At 38.3% G+C, this 14,485-nt stretch overlaps 2 protein-coding genes across 17 annotated transcripts in view; one reads left to right on the forward strand and one right to left on the reverse strand.

The window, feature by feature from the left end:
* The window catches only part of Hps3 (HPS3 biogenesis of lysosomal organelles complex 2 subunit 1), a 49,202-nt gene that overhangs the window by 13,807 nt on the left and 20,910 nt on the right, over nucleotides 1–14,485 (forward strand). For all 12 annotated transcript variants that reach the window (XR_013052020.1, XR_001576227.3, XR_013052022.1 and 9 more), the window contains 2 exons: nucleotides 2,411–2,492; nucleotides 13,901–14,055. Coding sequence is in view for 6 of the 12 variants with exons in the window: in XM_042278985.2 (XP_042134919.2) it covers nucleotides 2,411–2,492; nucleotides 13,901–14,055 (237 nt within the window). In the remaining 6 variants the exon portion in view is untranslated. The remainder of the gene's footprint in view (nucleotides 1–2,410; nucleotides 2,493–13,900; nucleotides 14,056–14,485) is intronic.
* Cp (ceruloplasmin) overlaps nucleotides 6,088–14,485 on the reverse strand; it is a 68,405-nt gene continuing 60,007 nt past the window's right edge. For all 5 annotated transcript variants that reach the window (XR_006073077.2, XR_013052019.1, XM_076573996.1 and 2 more), the window contains one exon: nucleotides 6,088–6,484. Coding sequence is in view for 1 of the 5 variants with exons in the window: in XM_076573996.1 (XP_076430111.1) it covers nucleotides 6,477–6,484 (8 nt within the window). In the remaining 4 variants the exon portion in view is untranslated. The remainder of the gene's footprint in view (nucleotides 6,485–14,485) is intronic.

Raw genomic sequence — 14,485 nt, forward strand, 5'->3', positions numbered from 1 at the left:
ATGGAGCCGTGTGAGTAGAATTCTGAATGCTTGTGAAAAAACTCCAAGAACACAAGACAAGAGGAATTTACCTACTAAATTTGTACCTGTGTTACTTCTCATGTCATTATTGTGACAGAATGCTCAACAGAAATATCTTGAAGAATTGATTAGGCTCTTGGTTTTAGAGATGTCAATGAATTTGGTGAGGAGTATGTAGCAGAGATGCCTTTTGCATCATAGCTGATGGGAATCAGAAGAAGAACTGCTGGTGTTCAGCAGGCTTTCTCACTTCCCCCTTTTATTTTCTCTGGGCCACTATTCCAGAGGATGGACAGTGATGCTCTTGTGAGCTTTGAGGTTTCAAAAGATACAGGTGATTCTCAGTACTATCTCTATGCCTCATGGTTGTGAATTAGGAGCTCCCAGGTGTTCTTTCTCTTTGTCATCATAGACTCCAGTGCTCTGAAACCATAAGCCAAATTAAACTCATTAATTAATTAAAATTTTAGTTTTTCAAGACAGGGTCTCTTTGTGCAGCCATGGCTGTTCTGGAACTTGCTTTACAGATCAGGCTGGCCTGGAACTCACAGAGATTTGTCTGCCTCTGACCCCCAAGTACTGGGATTAAAGGTGTGTGACACCACTGCCCAACTAAACTCTTTTATCAGTTGCCTTGGTCATGGTGCTTTCTCACAGAAATAGAAAATAACTAAGGTAGACATTTTGAATATTTATCTTTTATTCCTTTTGTACTTCTGCTCAGTAATCTAATAGTAACAAATAAACAGGATTACGGTAGGTGGAAACAAGTCAGAGACCCTTGCTTTTGTCTCCAGAACCTAACAATCATTGACCTTTGTGTCATAGTTGCCCACTGTCATTCTAGACCCATGCAGATGTTGTTTGTGCCTCATTCTGTCAGGCTCTCTTCACATCACAAGGTTGCTTTCTCTGGTGTACATTAGTAAATGCTAGTGCTGGTATCCTAGTTTATGTGGTAGCATCAGAGATTATTTCCTGTAACTGTGGGAATGACACTTAACAGTGGTGTGAGATGAAAATGGTAGCATTGAGAGCTGAGCAGAGGCCTGGCTGCATGCCTTGCCATATGAGGTACAGAGCACGGCTGAAAAGGTGCCACCACTTCCAGTTCAATGCTAGCTACTGTTTGGTTTGGTTTAGGTTTTTTTTTTAGACAGGGTTCTTCTTATCATGGAGCTCTGGCTATCCCAGAACTCACCATGTAGACCAGGCTGGCCTCAAACTCACAGAGATCTGTCTCTGTCTCCTGAGTGCCGAAAGGTATACAACACCCACCACACCTAGCCTTTTTCCCTAATTTTTAAGAGCTCATGTTTACTTCTCTAAGTTTCTAGTTTGTTTCCAATGTTATTCTTGCAAATCCTTTACAAGCTGAATTTGATAGTAATTTCTCAGTAAATAGCTTTTTAATCAATATTGCTATTGATTTAGATAACAGCAGATATCAGTGTGCCCTCAATCTGTCCTTTACCCTGCACAATGACCCTGGGGTTGTAGGAGATAGAGGAGTCAGGAGCCTTGTGTCTAGTTGGTTTTACTCTCTAGAAAGGTGTCAGCCAATATGAACTTTTCCAGTTTTCAAAGCAAGATGGTAGACAAGGCATTCTGAAGAGTCTTGTCTCATTTTCATTTTACCATTCATATGTTTGTGTAGTCTGAGTTGGTCATACTTCATAATCAAGGCTGAATTTTATTCTGAGATGATATGATAGGTGATAGGTATTTGAATCCCCTATAGTGGGTTTCTCTGCTGATGCAATAAGCCAGATCAAGCCAAATTAAAAGTCCACGTTTAATGAGCTAAGCACTCTCAAGCCCCCTAGAAGTGAGGTGGGGGGGGGGGAGGAGAAATCATGAGGCACATCTAGGGGCAGGGAGATTAAATAACCTGTAGGTGTGCTCTTGAGCAGTTCCAGGGGAGGAGCTGCCTCTTGGTAGGCTTTCTGAGAGGGGCAGGGTTTGGAGAGGGAGGAGGGAGGTTGAGGCAGAGCTTCCAACTGAACAGTAGGCAGCAGTCAGGAAGCAGATTCTAATTCTGGCTTCTTGTAGTCAACCATTCATACTGTGAGCTACTGTTAGGGGCATTTTGCTATTGAGAATGTTGGTTCCAGCCTGGACAGCCTGACTCTTAAATGTGGGTATACATCACAGTCAGTGCTTGAGATTTCGATTCCATGGGAATGAGGTAGTCTATAAACATACCTCAGGGATTTCGCAGCACTATCCTTTCTAAGAACCAGACTAACTCACTATCCTGTAACAGATACTAGCATCATTTTCTGCCCTCTGCCATTGCTCTGTTTGCTGGTGAAGCCCTTTCCACCACGGTGGGTACATTGGTTCTTGGCCCCCCTCTTTGCTTAGTGCCATCTCTCTTCTTCCTTAGCCAAAGCCTCCAGTGTTTCACGGTGCGGTGCAGTGCAGCAGTGGCTCATGAAGAGGACCTGTACATGGATACTACGTTGAAGGTTAGAGCTGACTTCTGATGACAGTAAAACACTGAGCTCAAGGGAGGGCATAAATGCTTCCAAACTTGTTCTTAGACCTAAGCTTGGAAAAGACTATAGGCCCAAAAAGGCCTTATTCATTGTGCTGGCTAATTTTATGTCAACTTGACACAGGCTAGAGTCATCTGAGAGGAGGGAAACACAATTGAGACTGCCTCTATAAAATCAGGGTATAGGCAAGCCTGTAGAGGAGGATTTTCTTAGTTAGTGATTGGTGTAGGAGGACCCAGCCCATCATGGTGGTGGAGGGTATCCCTGTGCTGGTGGTGGTCCTGGATTCTATAAGAAAGCAGGCTACTAATGAAGCCATAGGAGCAAGCCAGTAAGCAGCACTTCTCCATGGTCTCTGCATCAATTCCTGCCTGCAGGTTTTTGCCCCTCTTGAGTTCCTGTCCAGGCTTCCTTCAGTGATGAAAAACGTGGAAGTGTAAGCCAAATAAACTCTTTCCTCCCCATCTTGCTTTTGATCATGATGTTTCATTTTAGCAATAGTAGCCCTAATTAATACATTTATTAAAGTAGAAGTTCTGCATAGACACTAGTTAGTAAGCATTTCAGATGTGTGATTTGACAGTTTTTAAGATTGTTTCAATGTGTTTTAAAATGTTATGAGTAATAGATACAGTGTACCTTTAGAGCAGTTTCTCAACCAATGAGTCCCGACCCCTTTGACAAATTTCTATCTCCAAAAATATTTACATTATGATTCATAACAGTAGAAAAATTACAGTTATGAAGTAGCAACGAAAATAATTTTGTGGTTGAGGGTCAGCACAACATGATGAATTGTATTAAAGGATGGCGGCATTAGAAAGGTTGAGAACCACTGCTTTAGAGGCAAGTTTGTAACTATGACATATTTTTTGTCTTGTTTTGTTTTTAGTCTTTTATTCTCTCATATATCTCAACCACAGTTTCCCCTCCATCTCCTTCTCCCAGCTCCTCCCCTTCACCTCCTCTCTATAACACCAATTGCTAAAATGATCTTATTAATAAAAAACCCAGAGCCAGATATTGGGGTAAAAGCTGAGAGATCAGAGAAATAGAACAAGCCAGCCACAAGTTCTTACTGCTAGGAAATCTTCAGCCCAAGAGAGAGCTACTTCCTGTATACTCACGGCAATATACCTTTCTGTGCCCTGCCATCTTTTTCGTCGTCGTTGTTGTATTTTTTGTTTGTTTGTTTGCGAGACAAGGTTTCTCTGTGTAGCTTTGGAGCCTGTTCTGGAACTCGCTCTGTAGACCAGGCTGGCCTCAAACTCACAGAGACCCACCTGGTTTTGCCTCCCGAGTGCTGGGATTAAAGGTGTGTCCTGCCATCTTACTTCTTCTCTCTGCCCAGCTACATTACTTCCTCTTTCCACCCAGCTCTATCACTTCCTATCTGTCTGTACAGACCCCCAGACCTCTATGGTTAACTAGTGCTGGGATTAAAGGTCTGTGCCACCATGCCTGGCTCGGTTCCCAGTGTGGGCTTGAACTCATAGAGATCTGGCTGAATTCCTGCCTCTTGAATGCTAAGATTAAAGGCATGTGCTATCACTGCCTGACCTCTGTGTTTAATATAGTGGCTGGCTTTATCCTATGATCCCCAGGCAAGCTTTATTTGTTAGAGCACAAATAAAATACCACCCATTTTCCCCCTTTTTGTCTAAAATAAAAAAAAATTATAACTAATATAAGAAAAATTATATACAATAAATACAAAGCTATATACAATATATACAGGGAATAAATACATCAACAAAGTGTAGTCCATTTGCCTTTGACAAATTCAGTGAAAATATTCCATTATCTATACTATTTTGGTGAGTCCAACATGTATCTATTCATTTTCTATCCTAACTTGTGTTACCAACTGAAAACTGTCTTTTGATGTCTTTCAAACTTACACACTTTACACTCTTCAAGTTTCTCTTCGAATTTGTTAATAAGGAAAACTATAACTATCTAATCTTTAACTCTCTCCAAGATTCGAGAAGGGAATGATGTTACCTAGTTAAACAGCAAGTGCAAACAAGTGACTTCCAAAAAAGGTGAAGAGTGACAGAAATAGCTAGCTGCCTGGACAGTCACCTGAGGTTTCTCTGCAACATTGGGGCATCCATTTTAAGCCTACAGACCTAGTATATCTGACATAATCATCTGTGAAGTAGGATTTTCTAAAGAGCCTTCCTTCCTTGTTTTGGTAAGGATCAGCAGTGATTTCTTTTGTGTTCTGCTTGTCCATTTTGCCTGCAGTCCAGGCAAGCACAGTTTCTTGGCCAGTGGCTAACTTTTGCCACAATGAAAGTAATCTCCAAAGGAGTTTCTTCAGTGCCCATCATCTTCTCGGAAGTAGATTGGTGCTGCCAGGAGCAGACATATCTCATTGTATGAAAAAAGAAAAAAAAATCTTATGTTATTAAAACATCTTAAATGCCATATTGTGCAGATCTCTGAAGTGTTTGAAGATGACCTGTCTATCTAAAATATATCTCTATTTGATTGAAAACATATCTCATATGACTACAGGTTCGATTGTAATGACTAACTACTAACCTGCATTTTTTTATTATCCTAAATAGTCGGTAATATCTTTCAAGGACTAGCAAATTACATTACTTTGTTAAATGAACTGTATAGGTACAACACCTTGAATAAGATTAGAAATATATGTACAGTATTTTCCAACAAAATCAATCTCAAATTTGTATCAATATACATATTTTGTATATATTATACAGAAATCCAATCCAATGTAAAATATATAAAACTAATAGTTGCTTTTTTAAAGTGGATTCAATAAACTACCTTTTTAATCTTATATCTATATCTTCCCTTTTCTTTTCAGAGTAGATTCAATAATCTACTCCTTTATCCTATTATTTCTATATCACTTTTTTTTCTGAAATAAGAACCCTGAGTCTGATCTCCTTGTTTAGCGTTTTTTCCTGACCATTATCAATTAACAACATGTAACCAACCATCCTAAACAATTACAATTATCCATAACCCATTGAAAGACCAAAAACCACCACTCCACCTTTTGGGAATGTGGGCATCATTTTCCTAAAATTACTTCCTGCTGTCTAGGGGCAACAATATCTTTAGGGGATCCTGAAAAGAAAAAAAAAATGGGTTAATTGTCAAGTTCTGAGAGAGTTAGCTGTATCATTTGTCCAGTCTCTGAATAATGAGAAAGTGCAGGGCTTGTCTCATTCCTTGCTCAAGTAGTCTGTGAGGCTGGATCATCTCAACTAGCCATCTTAAATTTGCCCTGACTAGTTTGTAGTCCAAAACCAATCATTGGGTGGTATTTGTCAGCTTAGTGGTATTATCATCACCCTGATGGAATCATTCTTGTGGGGCCCCATTATCTTTTTGGTGACTTCAAAGTCACAGTTAGATGCGATTGTGGTTCCCTTCAGAAAACTGATAGAAACTCAAACCCAAAATCATGTACAGGAAGCTAGATAAAGCCTTTTTTTTCCCTAGGATTAGTTATTACTCTATGTGTCCGTTAATATCATGACAAAAGTTTAAAAGTTTTAAAGAGTCAAAATAGAACCAAAAATTATGAGATTAGTCGCAATTGAATAGTCCTTTAATTTTGGGTATTTTTCTGTCCCAAATAAGATGGCTCTTTGGACAGGATACAGAAATTTTTGATTTTTTTTTTAATAAGTGTGGTTGGATTTAGAGAAGGAGCAAGCCACACTCCAACTCCAGATCCAGCTTTAATTTTTTAATTGAACTGGGACTACATAAAGACCATTTGCATTCTGTGTCTCTAGAGAAAAGCAGAAACAAACATTTAGGAAGACTTATGAAATTTTATCCAGTTAGATATGTGATATTGATAGGACAATTAAGTCTTTTTTTTGGGACATTTTTTTTTCTGGATGATTTGTCCTTTTCCTTCAGATGTCTCATTTGTCCATTGTTCTTCAGATTCTTTAGCCTTCATTCTCCTGAAAGACAAAAACAAAAACCCTTCACCAACACTGACTTTGGGGAGTTTCACTTTGGGCAAGTTGTATCTGATTAAATGGAAAGCATCTGTTAGTGTTATAAGTTAGTTTAAATTTAATGGTCATGCTATCACCTCTTCTAATTAAGAGGTCTCTCTTGTTTAAATTGAACCTTTATCAATTTTGATGGTATCCATAGCTTTTCTTCTCCTGTAGAAACAAAAACAAACCTCATCCAATGTCTCTCTGCAGCTGTTGTTCCTTTTTCATTAGCATTGAGAAAATTCAGAGTTGATAGAGCATTATGTAATCTATTTCTGGGGGCTTTTGCTACCCCTTTCTGTTTATTTAGCATATCCTTTAGAGTTCAATTTGATCTCTCTATGACTGCTTGGTCCCTAGGATTGTGTGGTATACCTGTAATATGCAAAAAACTTATTACAAAAAATAAGCAGAGACATATGTTGGGACATTGTCAGTTTTAATTTGTACAGGTATATATGATGGCCATAACGTCTAGTAAATGTGTAATTATAGAATCAGCCTTTTTGGAACTTAGAGCAGTTGCCCATTGAAATCCTGAATAGTTGTCAATAGTGTGGTGTACATATTTCAATTTTCCAAATTCTACAAAATGAAACTCTTCCATCTGCCAGATTTCATTCCTCTGAGTACCCTTTGGGTTGCATCCTGCTGGTAGTGGAGTTTGATTGTAAAAGAATAAGTAGGACATTTCCTTGGCTTGTTGCAAGGTTACAGAAAAATCCATTTTAAAAGCCTTACTATTGACATGATGTTTTTAATGAAATTCTGAGACCTCCAGCACATTTCCTATCAATAGTTTATCAATCTCATCATTGTCTTGTGCTAGAGGTCCTGGTAGACCCGTATGGGATCAGATATGAATTATATATAAGGGATGATTCCTATTCCTGATTATTTCTTGTAACTGAATAAATAACAAAGTTAATTCTGACTCATCAGGGATAAATTCTGCAGTCTCAATATGTAAGACCAATTTTTCAGCATACTGAGAGTCAGTAACTATGTTGAGAGGTTCCCAAAAATCCATTAATACCATCAGAGTGGCTTATAATTCCGATTTTTGGACAGAATTATAAGGACTTTGAACCACTTTACTTAAATTTTCTGATTTGTAACCTGCCTTTCCTTGTTTGTTTGTGTCTGTATAAAATGTAGAGGCTCCAGATATTGGTGTTTCCCATGCAATGTGAGACAGGATCCAGTTAGCTCTCTTTATATTTATTTCTATCTTTTTGGGATATTTGTTGTTAATTCTATCCCAAAAAATTACTGCAAGCTTTTTGCCAAAGTTCACTTTCTGCCCATAATTTGTCAATTTCATCATTCGTTACAGGTACTACAATTTCTGCTGGGTCTATTCCTGGTAATTGATTCACCAAATTTGCCGACAACAAGCCTTCAGATGGGAGGCTGACTGTTTCTGTGTAGAGCAGTAGTGGCCTGAGCAAGTTTCAAGGCAGCTACCTAGTGTGGTAGCAGCCCAAGATAGGGATCCAGAGAGAGCCTACAACGCACCAGGAGAAAAGAAGCCAAGGAGACTCCAGCACACGTGAGTGGAGACTCCAGCCACATGCAGCTTGGGCCTGAGCCAGAGGCCTGCAAGGCTACAGGCAAGCAGCTTTTTAGTGAATTCATGCCACAAACGTTGGTCACCACCAGATGTAACACAAATTGCTAAACAGTCTTATAAATAAAAAAACCCAAAGCCAGATATTGGGGTAAAAGCTGAAAGATAAGAGAGGCAGAGCAGCAGCCACTAGTTCTTACCCCTAGAAAATCCTACACTGAAAGAGAGTAAACTCTCTCTGCCCTGCCTTGTCACTTCCTCTCTCCACCAAGCTCTATCACTTCCTGTCTGTCTGTACAGACCTCCAGGCCTCTATGGTTAACTAGTGGCTAGCTCCTCCTTCTAATTTTCATGCAAGCTTTATTCATTAGAACACAAAGTATCACCACAGTTAGCAAGTAGGTGAAGTGATTGCGGGATTACTCAGTAGCATCTAGGGTTTTAGAACTGGTGAGGCAGTGGGGAAAGGGAGCCAGGTGTGAACTACCGCCTGCCTCTCATATCTCCACTGATGCTGTGCACATCACAAAAAAGTACAGAAAAATCTACAAATCGTAGTTTTCCCAGCAGATGACAGCAAAAAGTAAGCCAAGACAGCAACAGAAAACTACAGCACTACAGTCGAGCAGGTAAAAAATGAACCCACTCTGTTGGACACAGTCACTCTCCAATACCTGTTGATAGTACTGTGGTACCCATACTTCAGGCTCACTAGGCAGGACAAAACAGCTAGTTACTAACTAATATAATCATCACTAAGTAACAGCACCACCATTACCACCAAAAAAAAAAAAGGCACTCAAGGTAGATATAAAGTAACCTGTGAAAACCAGAACAGAATAATTTGGGGGCTACTTGCAGCAAGCATAATTGTTATGAATATTCATTCAATTAGCTTATACCTTAGAAGTGAAATAGCACATACTGTTATGCAGATGATGACTATATTATAGAGAAAAGAAATTCAAGGTCAGATGATCATCAAAAACTTGCCTACATTCAGTTGTATTCAAAGATTTTCTGATATTAAGGATATTCTCACTAAAAGCAAAAATGAAATTATTGATCTAACATATTAAGCTTTAAAGTATAGAAAATTGTCAAAGCCTTGGAAAATAAAGAATTGTATTCTGATGATAGTAAAAGAAACCACTTTTATGCACTACCTTCAATTGAACAAATTGCACAATACTGTTTTAATTTAATAGTTCTGTACAGTTGCTACAAATATGTCTGTTAAAAGCAAAACTATAGAACCAGGAATGGTAGTTCACACCTGTGAAACCAGCACTTGGAAGACTGACACAGGAGGACTGATCCATGTTGGAGGCCAGCCTGAAAAATAAGCATCTTCAGCAAATGATGCTGGTCTAGCTGGATGCTGGTATGTAGAAGGCTGCAAATAGATCCATATCTATCACCTTGCACAAACTCAAGTCCAAGTGGATCAAAGACCTCAAAATAAATCCAGATATACCGACCTTAATAGAAGAGAAAGTGGGAAATAGCCTTGAACACATTGTCATGGGAGACAATTTCATGAACAGAATACCAATAGTGCAGGCACTAACATAAATAATAAATAAATGAGACTTCATGAAACTGAAAAGACTAGAAAGACAAATATGGTATGTACTCACAAGAAGATATTAGCTATAAAGTAAAATATAATCAAGCTACAGTCACAAACCAGAGAGCATATGAAGCATGAAGGGCTCAAGGGAGGACATAAGGATCTCCCTGGGAAGGGAAAAGCAAACAGATTTTGTGGCTGGACTAGGAGAGAGGTGATAGAGCTGGGTAGAAAGAGGAAGTGATGTAGCTAGGTGGACAGAGGATATAGAAAAGTTTATAAGGCGTGAGTATACAAAAAGTAGCTTTCGTGGGCTGAGGATTTCCTAGCTGTAAGAACTTGTGAATAGCTTGTTATATTCCTCTCAGCTTTCACCCCAATATCTGGCTCCAGGTTGTTTTTTTTTTTTTTTTTTTTTTTGGTTTTTCGAGACAGGGTTTCTCCGTGTAGCTTTGCGCCTTTCCTGGAGCTCACTTGGTAGCCCAGGCTGGCCTCGAACTCACAGCGATCCGCCTGGCTCTGCCTCCCGAGTGCTGGGATTAAAGGCGTGCGCCACCACCGCCCGGCTGTTTTTTTTTTTTTTTTTTATTATTATTAATAAGACTGCTTAGCAATTGTGTAACATCTGGTGAACCAACTTTTGTAGCACAAATTCACAAAAAAGCCTCTTGCCTAGGGCTCAGGCCCAAGCTGGAAGTGGATGGAGGCTCTACCCCATGTGGGCCGGAGTCTCTTTGGTTTCTTCTCTCCTGGTGGGTTATGGGCTCTCTATGAATCCCCATCTCAGACTGCTACCACACTAGATACCTGCCTTGAAACTCTCTCAGGCTTCTCCTGTTCTATGCGGTCGGCAGACTTGGTGAGTCAATTAAGATATCTTAAAAGGAGAAATTAGTTAAAAGAGAAATTTTTCTCCCACATTAAAAATGTGGGAAACATTTTTACGATGGAGGGAATTTGTTCTCTGTCTAATAACATATTAGGTGTTGTGAAAATAGAGCAATGAAATGGAAGGATAATTAATGTTGATGGTATTTGTATAATGTCAATTATGAATATTATTTGTTTGATTATTTTGTTTGATCATTAGAAAGGTTGGATAATTTGAGTGCCAAGATAAAAGTTTTAGAAAACGTTGTTAAAACAGATCATAGACATATTCAGACCCAGACAGAAGAATTTAAAGATGAACCTATCTCAGCATTACATTATATGGTTATAGAGAAACAGCCTAAGGCTTTCAAACAGCCAACCTTAATTTATCCAGTAACCTTACAGGAACTGCCAAATGCTCAAGGCTGTGTATGAGCTGATTGCACTGCTGTGCAAATGTTAGATTTGAGAATTTTCAAGGAAGCTATAGTCTCATATGGTATGCATTCTCCATTTGCAAAGCAGATGTTAAAATCATGATTAACTTGTAATAGAATTATCCCTCAAGACTGGAAAAATGGATACAGCTGATTTAGAGACTGGAACCTGGTTATAATGGAAGACATGATGGAAAGAGGAGGCTAAGACTATACAACAACAATGTAGGATTAGAGGTATAGAAATGTTCCAAGATCAAATTCTTGGAGAAGACAATTATGCTAATATACAAAGACAATCTTTACATGATGACCACTCCCTAGTTATATGCCACTTAGCAGCCTTGAATGCTCAGAACAGACCTGAAGAAGTAGGAAAGAAAACTGAGTCATTTACAAAGTTATACAAGGCCCAAAAGAAACCTTCACGGATTTCTTACAAAGGCTGTCTTCAGCAGTAAATAGAATAATATCAAATTCAGAAGCTACACAGATAATAATTGAATCTCTGACTTTTGAAAATGCTAATGCACAATGCAAAAGGGTACTTAGGCCATAAAAGGCAAGATCAGCACCCTTCAAGGAATGGATCCAAGATACAATTAATATTGAATCTCATGACCATGATGACACTTGGATAGGAGAGGTGATTTCCAGAGGTGTGAAGAAAAATAATAATGTCAGATGCTTTAACTGCAGTAAACAAGATCACCTACAAAGGGATTGTAAACAAGGTGTTTCTAGAAACAACATTTTTTCAGAAAACAATGGCAACAGAACACCACTCCCTTCTGGAATATGCAGAAGATGTGGTAAAGGCAAACATTGGACTAATGAATGTAGATCAACAAGGCACAAACAGGTAATCCTTTTTCTTTGCCATTAGGAAACTCCTTGAGGGGCCTCTTGCAGACCACCATGGCAAATTCAGTTCAATCCTTTCCTGCCATCACAGTAGAAATCCCTTTTCAGAGCAATTAAATAACCAAATGCCTATTGTAAAAAACCATACTGCTCAGGGTGATAGAACAGCTATAGGAGAGAGAACAAAAAGTTCAAGAGAAACCATAAAGTGAATATTTTGGCAAACTTCTATAAATGGACAAAGACCAAAATTAAAAATATGAATAAATGGCATTCTCATTAAAGGTCTTGTTGACACAGGTGAAGGCATAACAATAATTGCATCAGAATCTTGGCATCCAAATTGGCCTCTTCAGGAGGTAAATGTTCAACTGTTACGTATCTGAATATTATCTCAAGTGAAACACAGCGCAAGATGGGTCGAATGTATAGGGCCAGAAGGACAGAGAGGAAAATTAAAGTCATACGTGACTAATATAGCTATGAATCTATGGGAATGTGATTTATTACAACAATGGAATACCCAGATTAACATTCCTCCAACTTCAGAAACAAACCAGAAACTCACATATGTTTCTGAGAAGAATATAAGAAGGTATTATAAAGAACAGTTACTGACCATCTTGACTGTACAAGAACAGGGCACAATAGCTTCTGATTTTTCAAAGACACAAACATCTCTACCTTTAAAATGGTTAACAGACAATCCTGTATGGGTTCAGCAATGGCCTTTAACAACACAGAAAATACAGGCCTTAGAACTGCTGGTACAAGAGCAGTTAAATGAGCATATTAAAAAATCAACCAGCCCTTGGAATTCTCCTGTATTTGTTATTAAAAAGAAATCTGGTAAGTGGAGAATGGTAAAAGACATGATAGCAATTAACAAGGTAACTCAGCCAATGGGCTCTCTACAAACTGCAATTTCTTTGCCTATTCTATTGCCTAAAGGTTGGCTTCTTATAGTTATCAATTTAAAAAACCGTTTCTTATCAGTACCCTTACAAGAAAAAGACAGAGAAAGATTTGCCTGTACAGTGCCTACTAATAATTTTTGGCCAGTTAAGAGATATCAAATGGAAGGTTCACCCACAGGGAATGTTAAATAGCACAACCTTGGGCCAATATTTTGTATGACAGCTGTTGGAAGTAATATGTAAACAATTTCCCAAATTTATAATTTATCATTACATGGCCAATCTTTTACTAGGTGATTCAAATGTAGATACTTTAGAAAGAATGCTTGAAGAAGTAAAGAAAATTTTGTCTTGTTGGGGATTACAAATTGGTCTTGAAAAGATACAAAGAAGAGATTCTATTAATTATTTAGGATATAAAATATATAAGTCTACAAGAAATTATATAAAATATATAAGTCTACAAGAAATTAGTTTGCAAAAGGTGCAAATTAGGAAAGATAGACTACAGACTCTTAATGACTTTCAAAGTTTATCAAGAGACATTTCCTATCTACAGACCACTGTTGGAGTAAAAGGATGAACTGAGTAATTTGGTCAAATTCTTAGAGGGTGACAAAGACTTAAATAGTCCAAGAGAATTATCAGGTGAAGCCGAGAGAGAATTGGCTTTGGTGGAAAAGAAAGTACAAGGTCTTCAAAGACTATTTTTGCAATAGTTCCCCCAGCTCTCAGACTCTCTTTCTGTATTTATAGTTAGCAGTTCAAAAAAGATCTATAAAGTAGGTAGTGGGTGACATGTATAGATTAGTATTGTAAAGAACAAGAACTGGGTGGAGAATTTTTATCAAATGAACAGACTGACTTTGTGGGTTTGTTTTTAAATACAGGGTTTCATGTATCTCAGGTTGGCCTCTAAGTCACTTTGTACCTGACTATAACCTTGAATTTCTGATCATCCTGTATCCACCTCTTGAGTGAGGTGTGAGCCACTGTGCCTGGTACTATGCCATGCTGGTGAATGAACTCAGGACTTCATGTACTCTGCTAGTTGAGCTACATCCCCAGCCCTGATGTTTGAAGATGAGATTCACATACCTTCATTCCTTGGTTAAATTTGTAATTTTTTTTCTTTATTAGGCTTGCCCACCTGTCACTATGGATGTGTGTGCTTTAAGAATACAGCTTTTCATAGGCCTGAAAGCCATCTGTCATTTTAAAAACCACATCATACTTCTGACCAAGGCAGACCCTGAATCCATTCCAGAGAGAAAAGAGTCACCCAAGAGGCTTCTGTAAGTATTCCCCGAGCTCCACACATTTCTTTCCGTTTCTGGAATGAAGTGTACCTGGTATATTGTATATGTGTCTTACTTTTATTTTTTTAATTAAAACTCAGAATGATCAGATAGGTGGCTTTTCCAGAGAAAATAAGGAAGGTGTAATGATGTCTATAATATTGTTTGTAATTTACCATGGAACTTTTACAAGAAATGAATTACAAAATAGTTTCAGTAGCTATTGCCTGTACTGTGGATAAGAATATAAAAGATACGGCTTCTCTGTGGAATTATGGGCATAGACAGTACCTATAATGTTAATCCTGGCCACAAAGCTTTTTCCTGTTTCTCCTCTTGGGCATTTCAATACTACACTTTTTATCCAAAGGTCATTTTTATGTTATAAAAGAGCTTATTATATTTTTATATTAAAGAATGATCCATT

Source organism: Peromyscus maniculatus, chromosome 6 (assembly GCF_049852395.1).
Source record: "Peromyscus maniculatus bairdii isolate BWxNUB_F1_BW_parent chromosome 6, HU_Pman_BW_mat_3.1, whole genome shotgun sequence".
NCBI classification, from domain to species: Eukaryota; Metazoa; Chordata; class Mammalia; order Rodentia; family Cricetidae; genus Peromyscus; species Peromyscus maniculatus.